Genomic DNA, 20,211 nt, shown 5'->3' with positions numbered 1-20,211 from the left:
AGGAATTCTAAATGCCAATTATCTGGAAACCAGGAGTCTTACTCACTTTTCCCGTAAAAAGATGACAACACAATACACATGTGATTAAAAGCATCAGTGCTAGAACTTGAGTATTCGGTTTACACTGTGACCAGCTCTTGCTGTGTCACTTTGACACTTGGAGGATTTAACCTCATTGTATCTTGTGCTCCTTATCTCTAAAATGCATGTGACAGTAATCACCATCGCCTTAAGTTCTTGTGAGGCTTAAATAGAAATCACTTAAAATAGTACAACATATAATAAGCACTTGGTCAGCGTCAGCTATGATTACCTTTGTCATAATCAATCACACTTATTTTAATTATTTATATTTCAACCTATCTTCCCCCACTGAACACTAAATTATTTGAGAAATAAACTCCATCTTTTACAATTTTATGGCACATGAATATCCAAGTAATTAAAGTATAGAATCAATGCCATATTCCCCAGTTTCTGCAACTGATGTCACAAGCAATTTAGTGACGTGTCTCTGATGAAGAGTAATTTTCATTTCCCGATTAAAGCCACTAACTTGCAAACACCATTCGACTTAGCAAAACGTTTTAAAAATTTGACTATATTAGATTCTAGTCATGGATGTATATTTAGAAGATATGCAAATGAACACATGGATATATTCTTTTTATCATTAAGCAAATGATGAGATTCAATTTCACTCAATTACAGCTTAAATTTAATTTATTTGATTATTTAATTATTGATACAATGAGGAAGAAAATAGTATTGGGAAGATATATTATAGATAAACCTAAACTGACGATCAAGAAATACTTCAATGAGGGGCGCCTGTGTGGCACAGCAGTTAAGCGTCTGTCTTCAGCTCAGGGCGTGATCCCAGCGTTATGGGATCGAGCCCCACATCAGGCTCCTCCGCTATGAGCCTGCTTCTTCCTCTCCCATTCCCCCTGCTTGTGTTCCCTCTCTCGCTGGCTGTCTCTATCTCTGTCAAATAAATAAATAAAATCTTTAAAAAAAAAAGAAATACTTAAATGAGCGTTTTTTTAGTAAAAAAATTATTGACGCAAATTTACATAAAGAAATGCACCCAAATTATAAAGGTCCAGCTCAATGAATTTGTTGCAAAATAAATTCAACACTGTAATTACCACCTATAACAAGAAACAGAGCACAGCAAAGCCCCTTTTGTGCCCCTCTGCAGTCCAGCTTTCAGATTAGTTTTACCCATTTGTGACCTTCCTATAAGTGGAATCCTACTCCCTGTGCCCTTTGTGTTTGGCGTCTACGCTCGTCTTTAAGTTGTGAGAAATATCCGCGTGTTTGCATGTAGCAGTGGTGTGTTCATTTCTATTTTTATATAGTATTTCTTTGTATGAATAAACCCCATATTACTTTTATACTCTCAATCCTCAGTAATAGTTGGGGCTACTTCCAATAATGCTACTCTGATCATTCTGGGACACGTTGAATTGATCACTGTGTGCACGGACATATGAACTTCCATGGGACCAAATCAAAGGAATACGATCCCTTGGAAAGACATACGTTCATCGATGCTAGTAGAAATGGGCAGGTCCTTTCTGAAGTGATTGCGTGACTTTCTATTCTACCAGTAGTTCATGAGTCTCCACTGCTTTACGTCTTCGGCAACACTATGTATTTCAAGGTTTTTGATAAGTCATTCTACCGAGTGTGTTGTGCTATCTCACTGTGGTTTTAATTTGCGTTTCTCTAGGGACCAATAATGTGCATAGCTTTTCATATATTTATTCATCAGTTGCCCCTCGTGAGGGACATATTTTAATCTTTTGCCCATTATAAAAAGTGGGTTGTCATTTTCTTGTTGATTTTAGGGTGTTACTTATAAATTATTGACATGAGTATAGCAAATGTCTTTGCTACCCTATAGCTGGCTTTTTCATTCTCTTAATAATAATTTTTTTCACAAAATAAGTTGTTTTTAGTGTAGATTTATTTGTGTTTCTTGTTTGTGTGTAATATGTAAGAAAACTTAAATCCCAAGTCAGTGAATAAAAACCTCTCTGTTACTTTACAATAGCTTTGTTTTAACTATACCACAGATTGAATTTTTTTCTAAGGTATGAAGTTGGGATCCAACACCATTTTTGTGTCTAGATTAATTTTGTGCCTTTGATCAGCCTATATTCTGTCCTGATCCCAGAATAACCCATAGTTTGAGATACCTTCTTGAACACATTCACATAGTCACGGCATGATTTTGTTGGCAGAAACGGTCCATGGTATCATCGAATTGCCTTCAGTAGCTCTCTGTCTGGAACATTTATATTCTTATGGAGCAATGAACTTTATACTTTCACAGATGGTTGGGACACCTGATAACTGAGTATGTTCCTGTCACTGGGTGGGTTCTCCAGAAACAGATACTAAGATCAAGTTTGGGGTGAAAGTTGTTTATTAGAGGTTCGACTTTTGAAAGAAAGGAGGAAACGGAATTTGGCAAAGGAAGAAATCAAACTGAGATACAGGCTGACAGAGCCTCCGCCAATGGAGAGGAAAGACGTGGAGGAGTAGCTATTTCTACCTCATGTTGGAGTTAAATGGACAGACTTTTAAGACCTGTCCTCACTTAGTCACCTAAGAAGGAAGGGCATGACCTTGAGCAATGGTGCCCCGCAGCCAAGAGAGACCCTGCAGAAGTTGAGCTGGAGGCCGTCTGCTGACCCCACTCCCAGAGTTGGGCAGCAGGTCTTTCCTTGAAGGGGAATCTGGCCGTCAGATCAACTTGTCTACAATTTCCTTATTGATACCCTGTATTTGGAGGCTATTTTCCAAGATTTTTCAGATTTATGTCTCCTAATCTAACCACTGTTCCCACCACTCCCATCAACTGACCAATGGACAGTTGGAGCGTATTATCCAGATAGTAAAGAAGTACCTCCAGGGTTTCAGCAGTTCCTATCAGCACAGGGGGTCTCCTAAGTTTTACAGGAGCATATACACGAGTGTTTCAAAACAAGTTCAATAAACAAACAAATCACACCTTATATTTTAAGGGTCTTTGGTTTCTTAACTTTTTATTTTGATAAAATTATGGGTTCTTAAGAAGTTGCAAAAATATGTATAGGAAGATCCTATGGACCTTTCATCCATTCTTTTCCAGTGGTAACATCTAGTGTAACTATAGTATGATATCAAACCAGCAAACTGATATTGGCGTGATCCACAGAGATGACCTAAATATCACCAGTGTTACATGCACTCATCTGTATGTGTGGATAGCTTTATGCAATTGTATCACGTGTAGATTCTTTCAATACGATAACAGACAAAATACAAAACCGATCCATTTCCATCAGGCTACCTAATGCTACTCTTTTATAAACCTACTCACCTCTCTTCCTTTCCCCTTCCCCTCATTCTTAACCTTTGGCATATACTTATCCAAGCTCCGTATCTAAAATTTTGTTTTTCAAGAAAGTTACATAAATAGAATTATTGGCTCTCTTTCCTTCCTTCCTTCTTTCCTTCCTTCCTTCCTTCCTTCCTTCCTTCCTTCCTTCCTTCCTTTTTCTTTCTTTTTTCACTTTCTGTTCCCACCAGTAATGCAAGAATGATTCATATCCTCTGCATCCTTGACAGCATTTGGTGCTGTTTTTCATTCAGGTTATTCTGTAATGTTCTAGCCATATCTGAATGTGGTTTTAATTTACATTTTCCTAATGATTAATAATGTTAATATCTTTTCATGATTTTATGTGCCAACTGTGCATTCTCTTCAGTGAGATGTTTGTTCACTCTTCACGTTGCCTTAGGCCCCAAAGATTTTCCCTTTTCTTCTACCAGTTTTAGAGTTTCACATTTTACATTTAAACTTATGGTCCAAATCCATTTTGAGTTAACTTTGTATAAAGTGGGAGTATTTCTCCCCCCGCCCCCTCCCAGAGATGGCTAATTACTCCAACACTATTTGTAGAAGGGGCTCTCCTTCCTTCATTGAATTACTTTTGTAAGCTTGTCAACAATCAATTCAAAATTGCCATTGGAATTTTGGTCAGGATTGCACTGAATCTACAGATGTCTTTGGGATTGTGGACATATTAACAATATCTATTCTTTCTATCCATGAACATGAAATATCTTTCCATTTTTTGGGCCTTCTTTAATTTATTTCATCGGTGTCTTATAATTTTCAGTGTACAGGTCTTCTACCTCCTTGGTTAAATTTATTCCCAAGTATTTTATGGTTCTGTGTGCTATTGTGAATGTAATGTAAATTGGTCTTTCTCTCTTTCTTTCATTTCTTTGTATAGTTCATTGTACAGTACATTGTACAGTAAAGTACATTGTATAGTACAGAAATGAACATTTTTTCATAATAATTTTTTATTATGTATGTTAGTCGCCATAGAGTATATCCTTAGTTTTTGATGTAGTGTTCCATGATTCATTATTTGTGTGTAACACCATGCAATAAGTGCCCTCCTTAATACCCATCACCAGCCTATCCCAGTCCCCCACCCCCTCCCCTCTGAAGCCCTCAGTTTGTTTCCCAGAGTCCAGAGTCTCTTGTGGTTCATTCCCCCTTCTGTTTACCCCCCCTTCATTCTTCCCTTCCTTCTCCTACCGATCTCCCTGCTATTCCTTATGTTCCACAAATGAGTGAAACCATATGATAATTGTCTTTCTCTGCTTGACTTATTTCACTTAGCATAATCTCCTCCCGAAATGAACATTTTTATATGTCAATTTTGTAACCTGAAACTTGACTGAATTTACTTATTATTTCTTTGTTTTAAAGATTTTATTTACTTATTTATTTATTCATTCATTCATTTTAGAGCGAGAGTGAGTGAGAGAGAGAGCACAAACCAGGGGGAGAGGCAGAGGGAGAAGCAGACTCCCCACTGAGGAGGGAGTCCAACGCAGGCCTCAATCCCAGGACCCAAAGATCATGACCTGAGCTGAAGGCAGACGTTCAACCACCTGAGCCACCCAGGTACCCCAAATTTGCTTATTATTTCTAATAGTTTTTTAGTGGAGTATTTAGTATTTTCTCTATATAAGATCAAATCATCTGCAATTAGAGATAATTTTATCTTTTCCTTTCCTATTTGGACATCTTTTAATTGCTTTTCTTGCATTACTGCGTATGTGGAACCACTAAAATTCCCAGATAGCCAAAGCGATCCTGAGAAAGAAGAAAAGAACTCGAAGCATCACACTTACTGATTTCAAACTTTATTACAAAGCTAGGACAGTCAAAACAGCATGGTACTGACATAAAAACGGAAAAATAGACCAATAGAACAGAATCAAGAGCCAAGAAATAAACTCACACATATATGGTAAAATAATATTTGACAAGGGAGCCAAGAATATTCAATGGGAAAAGTCTCCTCGATAAATAGTGTTGGGAATACTGGATATTCATATGCAAGAATGAAATTAAACCTCCATCTTACACCACTCACACAAAGTAACTCAAAATGAGTTAAAGACTTAAATGTAAGACCTGAAAACATAAAACTGCTAGAAGAAAACATAAGAGAAAAACTCCTTGACATTGATCTCGGTGAGAAGTTTTGGATATGACACCAGAAAAGCAAGTAACAAAATTAATAGGTGGGACTATATCAAACAGAAAGCTTCTGCACAGCAAAAGAAACAGTCAACCAAATGAAAAAGCAACCTATGGAATGAGGGAAAATATCTGCAAATCATACATCTGATAAGGGATTAATATCCAAAATATCTTAGGAACTCATATAACTCAATAGTAAAAAAAAACCACAAAAGCAAAACAACAACAATGACAACAAAAACAAAAACAGTTCAATTAGTTAATGGGCAGAAGACCTTTATAGACATTTTTCCAAAAAAAAACCATATAAATGGCCAACAGGTACATGAAAATATGCCCAACATCCCTCATCATTTGAGACATGCAAATGAAAACTACAATGAGATATCACCTTACATCTCTTAGAATGTTTATCATCAAGAAGACAAGAGATAATGTGTTAGTGAGGACGTGGAGGAAAGGGAACCCTTGTGTGCTGTTGGTAGAAATACAAATTAGTACAGCCACTATGGAAAACACGACGGAGGTTACTCAAAAATTAAAAATAGAACTACCATATTATACAGCAATTAACTTCTGGGTACATAGCTGAAGGAAGTGAAATCACTATCTCAAAGAGATAGCTGTATCTCCAAGTTCATTGTAACATTATACAGAGTAACCGAGACATGGAAACAACCTACATATCTATCAACAGATGAACAGGTAAAGAAAAAAAATATATACCAGGTTTTCTTTATCTGTATATGTATATACATAGACATATAATGGGATATTATTTAGTCCTGAGAAAAGAAGGAAATTCTGACTTTTGTGGCAACATGGATGAATTTTGAGGGCACCCTGCTATGTGAAATTATGCTAAGGTTAAATAGAGAAAGAAAAATATTGTATGATCTCACTATATGTGGAATCTAAAAAAAATACAAACTTAGAAATAGAGTAGAATAGTGGCCAACAAGGGCTGGGAGTCTGGCGAATGGGCAGATGTTGATCAGAGGGTATGGAGTATAGCGACTATAATTAACAGTACTGTATTATGTACTTGACAGTTGCTGAGAAAGTAAATCTTGAAGGTTCCCATCACACACACACACACACACACACACACACACACAAGTGGTAATTATGTGAGGTGATGGAGGTGTTTATTAACTTTACTGTGTTAATCATTTTACAATATATATGTGTATCAAGTCCTCACCTTGTATACCTTAAAATTTACATGGGGTTATTTTGTCAGTTCTCCATAAAGCTGGGGGAATTAAAAAAAAATAAAAGTGAAAAGAAAATTTTAAAAATCAGTTGAACATATCAATGTCAGTCTCTTCTATTTCTGGGTTTCCTATTATGTTCCATTTTTCTATATGTTTGTCCCTCCATCAATATCACACAGCTTGATTACTATAGCTATAAAATAGCCCTTAACATTGAATAGAGTTATTCTTCCCATTTTATTATTATTTTTCAAATTTTTTTTTAGCTATTTAGATCTTTTGTCTTCTGTGTACATTTTATAATAAGCCTATCTATATCTGTAAAATCTTTGCTGGGATTGACAGGAATTGTATTAAACCTATGGATCAATTTGGGGAAAATCGACCTGTTTACTATATTGAATCTTCTGATCCATGAACACAGTATGTCTCTCCATTTACATAGGTCTTCTTTGATACCATTCATCAGAATTTTGTAACTTTTAGCATCCGGTCCTGTACAAATTTTATTAAGTTTATACCTAAATACACATTCAGTACTGAAGAGGTTATGTAACTTGTCCATGTTTACATTGCTAGTGTACTGGTTTTCTAGAGCTGCCATAACCAAGTACCACCGACTGCGTGGCTTAAACAACAGAAATTTATCGTCTCATAGCTCTGGAAGTTAGATGTCCTGGATCAAGGAGTTGGCATGGTTGGTTTCTTCCGAAGCCTCTCTCTTGGCTTGTAGATAGCCATCTTCTCCCTATGTCTTCACATGGCTTTTCCTCTGTGTACACTGCGGTCTCTCTGTATGGCCAAATTTCCTCTTCCTCTAAGGACACTAGTTGGATTGCATTAGGGCCCACTCTGATAGCCTCATTTTAACTTAATCACTTCCCTAATAGGCCATATCTCCAAATGCAGCCATATTCTGAGGTACCGAGAGTTAAGGAGGACTTCAACATATGAGGTTGACCCTATTCAGCTTGTAACAGTTAGTGACAGTTGATGATTCTAAGAGTAGTCATTTGCATCTCTGATTTGCATTAAGCATTAATTCTAACAAAGCATAGTAGAAACCCAAACAGATCTTCAGGGACAGGAAATTTGTTCATGGGTACTATATGTTTATTTTCCTCTAAAACCAGCAAGAGGCAACATGCCGTGGTCAAAGTAGAAACCACAGATATTATCATCACTAAAGTGATAAGATATGCTTGGCTGAAGCACTATGTTATAGGTATGTTCATGTCCCTTCCAGGAAAACAGAAAAATTCTGGCNTAAGAGGCAACATGCCGTGGTCAAAGTAGAAACCACAGATATTATCATCCGTGGGACTAAAGTGATGAGATATGCTTGGCTGAAGCACTATGTTATAGGTATGTTCATGTCCCTTCCAGGAAAACAGAAAAATTCTGGCAAGGTGAAGTCAGTAAAGNCAAGGTGAAGTCAATAAAGGAATGATGAGGACTGCAGATAGTGGGTTCATGTTGATTACTAGGGAAGGCTGATTGGCTCTTACCATGTTGACTCCAGTCCATCTCACTTTCCACTCTCAAGCTAGCTTTGAGATAAACCAAGAAGAAAATATAATTCAAATTCAAAAGACTTAGGGGCACAGAGTGGCTCATTCAGTTAAGCGTCCGACTCTTGATTTCAACTCAGGTCATGGTCTCAGGGTCGTAGGATTTAGCCCTGAATTGGGCTCCAAGCTCAGCATAGTCTGCTTAACATTCTTTTTCTCCGCCTCCCTCTGCCCCACCTCCTGCTCTCACACTCACTCTCTCCCTGAAATAAATAAATAAATCTTAAAAAAGAGAGAGAATTCAAAAGTCTTAGGCCAAGAAGATGCATTAAGTTTCCTCTTGAGAGCAATTGGGAAAGATTTGACCTTTGAAGTAGATGTGGAAGATAAGTGGTCTCCCATAGGTGAAATCAAGTTCTACTGGGGCCATAAAGATAGGGGCTCTGATTTCTCACACATAAAGCTGCCACCTGAGGCTCTGTTAATTCCTTACCTTATTTGGAGAAGATGTTTTAAGATTTTGGGGAGATTAGTTAAATGTTCCCTCTCCTTCATAGAAGGCATTAAGATAGAGAAAATCCTTCTTGAGATCTGCAATTGGTTGGAAAAGGAAAAACTCTGGGGAGGTGCTTTCTTCATTAATAACCCCACTGACTATATCTCGTAGTTGACTTTGAGAAGGAGCCATATGATCTGAGTCTCAAGAATCTGCTCGTTATCGCCAACATCCAAGCAATGGTGCATGTGAGTATGGGGAAGCACCTAGTGTATTCAGGAAAAGGGTACTAGGACACTCCTCTAAGCTTGTCTGGAAAGAAGACGGGGAAGAAGGGAAGGATCTTTATAGCTCATGGTTGTTGATGAGTGCACAGATCTCAGTCTGGAGTTGATAGCACTTGGAAAGAGATTTGGGCATGAGTACCTCAGACCTGCCATGCTCAGTGGTATGAATATGGTTGACCCTCTCTCATGTCTCCTATCCTTTCTAGGGGATGAACACAGAGGCATCACTTATTCTACAAGATATTTAAATGAAGCAGAGAAAGGTTATAGCTTTAAACGGTAGATTACTTGAATTTCAACAAACGTAACCATAGATTCTACTTCTTAGTTCTATTTCAAATCTTCATAACCTCTTTCCTTCCCAATGGTCTTCCCTCAGCTTTTGAATCTTTTCCCGATGTCCTTCTTCTCAGAAACTACAAGAAGCTCTTAGCTAAAGACCTGTAAATTTCTCATAGCATGGAGTACAAGGTAGATCAAATGGAATTCTTGGAAATAGAGAAGAGGAAACTGAGTTGAAGGTTATTGGCAAAATAGAATGGATCCCCTCCACTTTGAGGGGGCTTTATCTATCGTGATTTATTACAGTGTTACATATGCTTTTATAAGGTGAATTCTTCACAAAATTGCATTAAGACATTGGGTTAAGAGTGGGAGAAGTAGGGGGAACGAAGCTGTATTTAGAACACATAAGGAGAGGACAGCTATGTGGGATTAATAAACAATACCCATCATATTTTCAGTAAACACTAAATTTATGTATATTAATCCTAAAGAGAGAATATGGACAATGAGAAAGGATTCTGCTAATTCTCTGTCACTTAGTGTCAGGCCGAAAGGGCTGAATCACTGCCTCAAGCCCAGTTGTCCGGCACCTTTTCGCTGCTAGAAACTTGGAGTTTAATCTCATCTACACGGGTGCACGGTTTTCTTTGAGAGAATCTTAAGGGTGGTAGTTTCCACGGCAAAATCACTTCACAGAACCATTCTTGAATGAGAATATCCTTTTTAACTTAGGGGGGAAAACAGCTTGAATAAACTGTTCTGGTATGCAGCCAGAAAAAAAAAAAAAAAGACATCCATTTTCTCCAATTCATCCATATTTACTGATAACTTTTGTTTTCCTCATGAGTCAATATATATCTTTCAAACATCCCTTTTGAATAAATTACTTCACCATCCTCCCATTTGCTCAAGCCAGACATCTCACACACAAAGAAATAAGCCAATCTCATTTTGTTTTTCCCTCATTCCCACTTCTAATGTATCAGCAAATCATGGTACTACCTAAAATATATATCTTGATCTGTTTACATTTTCTTTATTTTCACTGCCCTCTTAGTCAAAATCAACATTCTCAGCTGGATTATTTTGATGGCTTTCTAACTACTATCCTTTGTTTGATCTTGCTTAATTATCCATTCCTCACAAAGCAGTCCAAGTGATATTTAAAAATGCAAATTTCAGTATGTCACTAGGCCCTCCTCTACTGTGATTTTTAAGTTCTCCAATGTGTTTTCATCACAAAGTTCCCGTGTTATCTGTAAGGCCCTGTGAGACCTGACCACTGCCTGGGTCCCTGATGGTATCTATTGTCTCTCTTGTTTGCTCACCAAGCTCCAGGCATGCTAATTTCCCCCTCTAAATGGAACACTCTCCCTCCACATCTTCATGGGGCCAGCTCTCATGGTTATTCAGGTCTCAGCTCAAATGTCACTTCGTCAGAGCCAGAGCCGCAGTCCCAGATCATCCATTACTAAACTGTATGCAACATCCTCCCCCTCAATCTCTATTCAGTTGTGCTGTTTTATTTTCAAATTGAACTTCTATTTATCTAAATGCTTATTTCTTTTCTAACTTCATTTATGGCTTATAAGATCAGTGACTTCAGTACTTAAAATGTCATGCTTATCACACAGTGGAGGCTCAAAAAATCCTGGGTGAATTAATGTATATACATATAATTGTATAAATGCATGTGTGTGTATGTACATATGCACATACAGATATATGTACATGTATGCATGTATACATATATTTACATATAATCGATGTATAGATGTAATGGGTTTATGTATATACACAATACGTTAGGTACTTCACTAGGTGTTGGGCAAGGCAAATAAAACATGGTTTCTATATTCAAGTAGTCCACAATCTAGTGGCAGAAGGGATGTCGAGACCTTCTTAAAGGACATACCTCTTCCCTCCACGAACAGGCAACTCTGTAAGCAGTAACAGGGCTCTCATTTTTTATTGCCTGAGACAGGTTCAGAAGTGCATGGCTGGATATGAAAGGAAGGAGATCAAGAAGAGGGATGTTTAAATACAAATGGAGAACTTGAAAAGGGAGAAATCAGGTTCTATGGAGTTATGATAATGGGTCTACAGAAAAGTAAAAGGAAAGAGAAAGAAATTACATGGAAATAAGATAAATTTTTTCAAACTGAAGGATAAACTCAATCATGAGCCATATCCTTAGCTGGCCTAAGCATTTATTCCAGCTCCAGGGCCTGCAATTATCTAACTTCCAATTAGTCTAGTCTATTATAATGAATAGTGAGTAGCTCTATAGTAACTGGGAGGAGGCCAATAAGCACATAATATTTGTCTTCCCAAAACTATTCCATGAAGTAGGGAGACAAAGTACCTCTTCCTCTTACCTGTCTGCTCCTTGGAAATGGTGGTAGTGGTACAGCTTTTCTTTCCATATGTGTTTTCTCTTAGACTCCTGGGACTTTTGTTGAGAATTCAGAGAAGTCCTACAAGTGCAGGATAATGTTGTGAAGGCAAGCATAGTCAGGTCAGGGTTGGGTTCCTTGAAATCCTTCAAGTATGGATTCTTCTGCATAGTTGATGGACATTTTTTCTAAATGTAGCGTGTATCAGAAATTTCCTGGGGAACTTGTTAGAATGCAGATGACCATATGAAACACCAAGGATTTAGTGAAGTAGGAAGGGGATTGTCCCTGGAATATGCAGTTAAGGACGCAGAAGATACAACAAGTTGTCCTAAGAATGTATTTTGAGAAACAATGGCTTATACTGATGTCCTTATTACCTTTAAGACAGAATTCTGAGATGATATAGTTGGAGTGATACCTTGAAAGTGGGGCTTCATTTCTGTGGTAATAACTAAGAAAAAAAGACATCTCTTCTGGATAGACCCAACATGTGGCCCAACAGTAGTTCCAGTTCCTTCCTGTTGACTGGTTTTCCAGGCTGGGAGGCAGTTCACCACTGGATTTCCACACCCTTCTTTTTCATCTACATCTCTATCCTTTTAAGTAACAGTACCCTCCTTCTTCTCGTTAAGGAAGACCACAACCTTCATGAGCCTATGTACTACTTCCTGGCCATGCTGGCAGCCACAGACCTAGGGCTGACCTTGACCACAATGCCTACGGTGCTGAGAGTCCTCTGGTTGGATCACAGGGAGATTGGAAAAGCAGCCTGTTTTTCTCAAGCCTATTTTATACACTCACTTGCCTTTGTAGAGTCTGGTGTTTTGCTTGCTATGGCTTATGATCGTTTTATTGCCATTTGCCACCCCCTTAGATATACCTCTATACTCACTAATAATCAAGTTCTGAAAATTGGGCTGGGAGTTCTGATGAGGGGCTTTGTATCTGTTATCCCCCCGATCTTACCCCTTTACTTTTTCCCCTATTGCCATTCCCATGTCCTCTCCCATGCATTCTGCCTTCACCAGGATGTCATCAAACTGGCCTGTGCTGATACCACCTTCAATCGCCTGTATCCAGTTGTGCTTGTAGTCCTTATATTTGTGCTGGATTCTCTGATTATCCTCATCTCCTATGTGTTGATACTCAAAAGCGTCCTGAGCATTGCCTCCAAAGAAGAGAGGGCCAAGGCCCTTAACACCTGTGTCTCCCATATCTGCTGTGTCCTGGTTTTCTATGTCACAGTGATTGGATTGTCTCTGATTCATCGGTTTGGGAAGCAGGTCCCACATATTGTACATCTCACTATGAGCTACGTATATTTTCTTTTCCCTCCACTAATGAATCCTGTAATCTACAGTGTCAAGACCAAGCAGATCCAGAGTGGCATTCTTCGCCTTTTTACTACCCGTAGAGCTGAAGTGTGATCTCTGACCATCATAATCCTTCAGGGTGTGAGAACTCTGGGTTTTGGCAGGTTTTGGCAAAGAAGTCTCATATCAAACACCCGTGATCAGATCTCTTGGTAAAATGCTTGCTACAGTAGAACTACAAATTGTCCTACATGATCTCCGTAAGCTCGGGGCTTTGGTCTCATCTAATTTGTGCAGTTATTTAAAAGAAAATGTTCGTACACTTTAGCCACTCAATTTTTGTGTTAACAATACTCTAGCTGTTTAAATGTGTATCTATAATGTATCTAAAATGTATTTCTTTGGGGTTCGAAAGGTGGCAGATAGGAACAGAGTTATAAGGATATAAAATAATAGTTGGTTTGCATAAAATAAAGTTTGGTCTATTTATATCCAATTCAATCTAACTCCCATGAATTGCTCCACAGATATTCACACAAATTGTGGGAACCGGTATGTTTGGCCACTGATGGCCTGGAATTTTCCTGTAAAGAAATATGAATTCTTCCTCACTCAGTGTTGTAATCACTTATCATCCCAAAGATATCATTGTTGCTTCCCCTTTCCATCAAATGATCATTAGTTTGTCTCAAGAACTATAAGCTTATATTTATTCCCCAAGGCAGGACCTACTTATGAAAAGCTAGTTTGTGATAAGAGGAGCCATGGATAAAAGAGAAGAAACAGACATAGTCAGTACTCCCTTCCATCTTTTCCCTCATTCTTATCCTACTACTTCACCTTTAGCTCTGATGTTGGTCCCATCTCCAGAATATTCACCAGTGGCTAACTAGACTAAGTGGAAGAGATGATTTCTTCTCTCTCCTATTACTATGAAAAAGCTTGAAGGACTGAAGGAATAGATTTCCACATTTTGATTGAAATTTTCTGATGAGTTGGGAAGGGACTGCAACTCAAGTCAAAAGAGCCTCCAAGGTGGAGGCTGTGTTTTCATTACATCTAGATTAGGGCAAAGAAAGAAGAAGGGGAGCCGGGAGAAGGAATATACGAAAGATGCTATTGACGTGGTTGGTGCTTTGTCCAGATCACTTTACAGAACTGTGCACCTACTCCTTGCTCCCATGAGTGTTAGCTTCTCACCATTCACATTTGCTGCTTTCTTCAGGTTACTATTCTCAAGTCAGTTGGAACTGCTTCACCAAGATTATAGTCCCTTCTTCCCCGGAGGCAGACCATAGGCGAATAACAACTCTTTCCCTCCTAAAGCTAAACTCCAGTTGGGGCTATGTCCTTGCTTATCTCCTCCCCCTGCCTACCCTGTTTTTCTTGCTCCCTGTTTCCAGAGAGTATTCATTAATAAATCGCATACATCTGAAACCCTGTCTCAGGTTTTGCTCACAGGGAGCCCAGCACAAGAAAACTTACAACTCTCACCTCTTTCCTGAGTCATCAAGAGATATAATTATGAAAGGACTGTGCTTATAAAAAGAGAGCAACTGTATGTTTTACTCACTTTTTTCATTCTTGTATTTGATGATATCCAAGTAACACAGCTTGAATACTAAACTCCGTGTATGTGTGTGTGCGAGTGTGTGTGTGCGTGCACACGCACTTGCATGCAATGGTAAGTTGCATTCTATTTCTCATTGTCCATTTTCCCAAAATACAGGAAATGAAAGCTAAAAAATTCAGGAAAGCAAACCTGGCTGACTGTTTGGTCAATGATTAATGAAATGATTGCTTTGTTTAGGAAATTCCTTTCTTCTTTGCAAGTAATTGAGGGAACAAATTCATTGAAAAGAGGCTATGGGGGAGAACAGAAATGGGGAGACCAGGGAAGAGATTAAAGGAATACCTCTATTTATTTATACAAAAGAACTACAAATGACTGCAATCGACTTAGGCATTTATTTTTCTTAAAAATCTCTTTTATGAATTAACATAAGCATATCATTTCCTTGGATGTAGGCTACTATCATCACAAAATTTAGAGTTTCATGTAAATCTGTGAATTTACGGCATGTCTGTGATAAAATGCAGGGTACCAAAAGCAACCTATTTGCAAAAGTATATCCCAGGAAACACTGCAAATACATTTTGTATTCATAAGCCAGGTGGATTTCAGATTGGTCCACTGCACCAACTCACCAGCCCATAAGTGAATCTCCATCAGGACAGGTTAGTGAAGTCTGAAATTTAGCTTATCATCACTGAATACTTAAAAATAAATAAATAAAAAGAACTTGTACGGAGTTACTATTAGAGGACTTCATGATAAATAAATAAATTCACTAGTGCCTATTGAGATGAATAATCAGCATGTAGTTATAGGAGATCTAAGGTTTATAAGAACATATATTAGGAAGAAGTCTTTGCCAGTATCATCCTTGCTCTTCCAAAGAATGTTTTAAGTATATAGCATAAGCTATAATTTAAAGGATAATCTACCATAAGGATATTGAATTTGAATGAGAAAATGAAAGGCTAATCATGCATTTCTCTGGATGAAAGACAAAATCCAGTCCAAAAATGATCAGAAAGAGAGTCAGAAATATTACAGATACATTGAAAAATCCTAACCTGATCTAAAAAGTGAGCAGACTATTCCTCTTCCAAATATAAAATGAACTAATGGCAAGTGAGAGGCATACAAATTCACTATGTTAATTAATAAATAATTGCTGGATTCTTTCTCAGGAGATGCAGTTGTGTATAGGGTAAATGAAAGGAGATGTATTTGTACTTATTAATTTTATATTAAATTAGATATTCAGAGTTATTAGAAATATTTAAAGGACCCAGGGGTCTCTATATCCAATTAAAAAATGTCAGTCAATTTTTATTTTATAGCCTAAGTCCTCAGAGAGTATCATTGTTATGAATAAGCTCATAGACAAAATTTGTTTTTATAGGAAATTTAGAAGTTTATGCCCCTATGGTTCTATTGCTTGTCACCAAGCTGCCAGGTGGTAGGAACCGTAAAGAAGCCCCATAAAAATAGGTAAGATGAGATGGACCCTTCAGAGGAAAAATTTAAATGATGGGATCTGCCTGGACTAGGGTGGAATGCTGAAGGCTTACAGATAATAGAATTGAACGCCATAGAAAAAAGAAGGCTGGTGACATCAACACAGGCTCGCTCAACAAATAGCAAAAAATTCCTAGGAAAAAGACTTCTCTGAATCCTTAGTGAACATATTTAGTTAGAATGTCTGAATGTTACCTTCATATATGTTATAAACATTATGGAGTAGGAATAGCCCTTAAGCTGTGTGACACCGGAGCTCTGATCCATTGCCAGGGAATGGTAAGTAAGGCCAGAGGAAAATATTTTAACTCAAAAGGTATATTTTTACTGATGAGTCTGGGTGAATATCTTCAAAACACAAGTTCTCAGGAAGATTGAGCTCTGTGACCCAGAGGGAGGCAGGCACTGACTGTATGACCCTTGTCAGGAAGCACTACATCAAAGAAAGGCTTTCATTACATGGGATGGGAGGTTCTTCTAAATCTGAGAGAGTCTGCCACTGTGACCCGATACTTCACAGGCAGTGTTGTAGGAAATATGAAAGGAATGAATAAGGTTTGGAAAACACATGCATGACAGAGCCATAAGGGCCACTTAAGGAAATGGTGCCCCCCTTCCTCCCAGTGCCCCCAAACGTGGCTGCTTGGAGTGTTGGTTGATATGGACTAACAGCTGCTCCTGTTCTCCAGTGACTGGTCCTAGGCCTCACGTGGAATGTTATCCTGACTGGGACATCTTACAGCAAATGACCTTCTACCTGTTCTAGAGAAAGTGGTGCTTCCAGGAATGGAGTTACACACAGGGGTGGGGTGCCCTGTGGATGAGAGGGTAAATCTTCCTACTGATGGATCATGGGGAAAGCTTTGAAATCATGTGGATTATCTCAGGGGCTCACTCCATCACCTCATTTTCAGTTCAAAATATGGCTCTCCCAAATCAATTCATCCTTAAGTATGCATTTACTGCAGAGTTTTTAGGGAAAGGAAATTCAGACTCAAATCATTCTGAGAGTGACTCCTAAACATCACTTCCCAAATCCAACTGACTTTCTGAAAGACTTACGGGCAGAGGAGAGTTCAGGAGGAACTTAATTGAATCTGAAATGTCAGAAACCAAAATGTGACCTACATGGTTTACCACATTGCAGCCAGCCTCATTTTAAAGTCTTACAGCTGGGCTAGGCTCCAGGACAAATTTAGGAGACAAAGCTAAGACAAGACAAGAGAATTCGTCAGATCCTTATCCTCGCCAGAATGTGAATATGGTCCTTTCTACTCAAGAATGAATTGTTAGAGGAAGTCAAGAATGGAAAGAACACCTTCTCCATGTCCACTATTTCACTTCATTTTTACTTAAAATAAGACTTTTTACTTGACTTGTATGGTTCCAAACACAAGAACTATGATCTCTGCATAAGACTTACTAAGAGGAAGATATGAAGCTTTCTGTTTGAAAGAATTTATCAGTAATTGGACTCATTTATGAGATAATATCACGTTAAGAATGCATATATGAAGTAGTGTAATAAGTGATCTCATTTGAAACCAAAGGAAGGGAATGTCGGAGAACTATCAAGCTTCATCTGAGGTTAGTGAGATTACTTGCTCCCGGATTCAGGAATGGCAAAGTCAAATGCAATTTTGATGGTCTCGTCTCTGTTCAGGTGGGGATCAGAAAGGACAAGGCTGATTTGACTGCATGATTTCCCTTTGCTAGACAAAGCTACAATTCTGCTTTCTGTCTGTAGTGACAATGTGGAGTGATAGGACTCAGCTCTGGGGGCCCTCATCCTTCCCCAGAGGAGGCCAGGAGAAGATTTCCCAGAAGCTTAATTACCCAGTAGCCAAAGGGACCCGGAAGAAGCATTTTTTCTATATAAATAACTTCACCAATTAATCTTATTAGTGGTCTTCAAAGATAACAATTGCATCAGGTTCTATATCAAGACCACAATTACCTCTCCGCTTAATTCCTGGTGCCCCAGGTAAGGCCCTGGTGACCATGGGAGAATGGGCTGGAGATAATAGAGAAGAAATTGAAGATGACTGCTCTTCTTGGACTCCTCTTCCTTCATGCAGATATTGCAAGATGGTGAATACAGGAGTGAGGAAAGCTATGCGTATCCATGGGCTGAGGCTGTGTCCAGTGTAACAGATTGTCACAAAAAAGTTCAGCTCCCTAGGAAATACTGACCCCCCGACATACCCAGTGCATTCTTGTTTTGTCTTCTTTTGTTTTTGTTTTAAATCATGGATGCATATATAAATAATTAAGAGATCCAGGTTGCTACCTAGACTTTCTTGTTAGCCCAGAGCTACCAAGAATATTTTTTCCGACAATAGGAACATTCTTTGGAAGAGGCAGGCAGAGGAAGAGAGACTGATATTGGGAGTACAGGTTCAGGGCAGGGTCACATGACATTCAGGTTTCAATATCACATCTTTTCCTCCTCTGGTGTTATTCTCAATGTTCAGTTTTCTTTCTCACACATCTCCCTATGTTACCTTTCTGTCCTCTCTTTCCTCTTCTTTGTGCTTTATGCCTTCGGTAATTTGACTAATTCTCAGTTACAGCTCAAAACTATGTGTTGTCTTCTTACCCCAATGCCTATCCTTAAGAGTTGTTGTTCCTTTAAGGCTTGGGAATGATCACAGTGTAAGAGCTCCACTGGGGGTAAGACACAGTCAGGATTAGTCAGGAGCGTCCAACACTGAGAAAAAATTAGAGTCTGGGGGGCCTGATGGTGACCACATATGCAGGGTGTTGGTGAATTATTGGTGACTCTTAACTGGACATTTGTTTGGGAAAAGGCTGTACTTTGTTTGATCAGTCAGCTAACATATTAGCCAATTAGTGTATCAGTAAGTAGTATTTGGAAGTCAGTGTTACTGCATGAATCAGTTTAACTATCAGCTTACCAGCCAGTTAGTGTATCACTGTGTTAAAAATAAGACCATTGAAATTTCATTAATGACCTGATAATCTATGTCAAAATCTGTCATTGCTCCCAGGAAGACCGATGCATCCACAGAACACTCAATGAAGAAAGCAATGTTAGCATTGGATTGAAAATACATGCATGTTTTACTTGGAATAAATTAATTAGAGCGTTTAGGTCTGAAAGACTGGTAATAAAATGTAAAAAACAAAACATTTTGCAGTAAGGTTTGTGCTAGGAAATGGATGATGGGGAAGAGATACATGGGACTTAGCTCCAGGGAGAGGGCAAAGTGAAGGATAAGATTTAAACCCAATAAAAGTGTAATGGACATCAGAAGGAGGGAATAGGAAAATGATGGGATGGAGGAGACATCCAGCTGAATCCTAGGTGCATGTGCAAGAAAGGCAGAAATCACTAGATGAGCCTAGGCAAGGCCAACTGGAATTAGCTGAACGATGTATATGAGTGCAAAAGTAATTGTGTAATGTAAGCCACTGAAGCCACACAGGGCTTTGTCATGTGGCAATTTTTTTACATTGGCTAATTGACACAATAAGTAACTTGCATAAACTCTTCAAATATTAGTTTAATATTTAATGCTAGTGGATTTGTTTTCTAGATGACCAACCCTGGTTTCTAATACCACAGTTCTGTAGGTCAGAGTCTGGTAGGCTTGCCTGGTTCTCTGTTTAGGCTATAATAAGGCCACCATCAAGGCGATGGCTGGGCTAGGGTCTTGTATGAAATTTCTAGGGAAGAATCCACTTCCAAATGAATTCATGTTGTTGGCAGAATGTATTTGCTTATGGCACTAAGAGTGATGTCCCTACTTTTTTGCAGGCTGTCAACTGGCACCCTCTCCCTGCTTCAATAGCTGCTTGAAATCTTTCTCATGTGACTCCCTGTATCTTCAAACTAGTAACTGTCAAGTTCTTCTCAAATGTTGAATCATTTTGGGCTCTCATTCCACCATTAGTCTAAATTTTTTGCCACTAGTGAAAAATCTTTGATTTTAAGGGCTCACGTGATTAGATTTGGTCCACCCTGTCATTTCATGGCTGGGTAGCTCATTTCATTTCAGTGAGATAGATATGATCGTCTTTAGGTA

General features: G+C 38.5%; 1 protein-coding gene across 1 annotated transcript; it reads left to right on the top strand.

Annotated features, from left to right (window-relative positions):
- The first annotated feature begins 12,249 nt into the window (after window positions 1-12,249).
- On the top strand, window positions 12,250-13,188 carry LOC100481277 (olfactory receptor 51B5). The gene has a single exon (XM_002926107.1). The coding sequence runs from the start codon at window positions 12,250-12,252 to the stop codon at window positions 13,186-13,188; it is 939 nt and encodes a 312-aa protein (XP_002926153.1).
- The last annotated feature ends 7,023 nt before the right edge of the window (window positions 13,189-20,211 follow it).

Source organism: Ailuropoda melanoleuca, chromosome 8 (assembly GCF_002007445.2).
Source record: "Ailuropoda melanoleuca isolate Jingjing chromosome 8, ASM200744v2, whole genome shotgun sequence".
Taxonomy (NCBI): domain Eukaryota; kingdom Metazoa; phylum Chordata; class Mammalia; order Carnivora; family Ursidae; genus Ailuropoda; species Ailuropoda melanoleuca.
The sequence above is the reverse complement of the archived record's forward strand: the minus strand, read 5'-3'. Positions and strand labels throughout refer to the sequence as shown.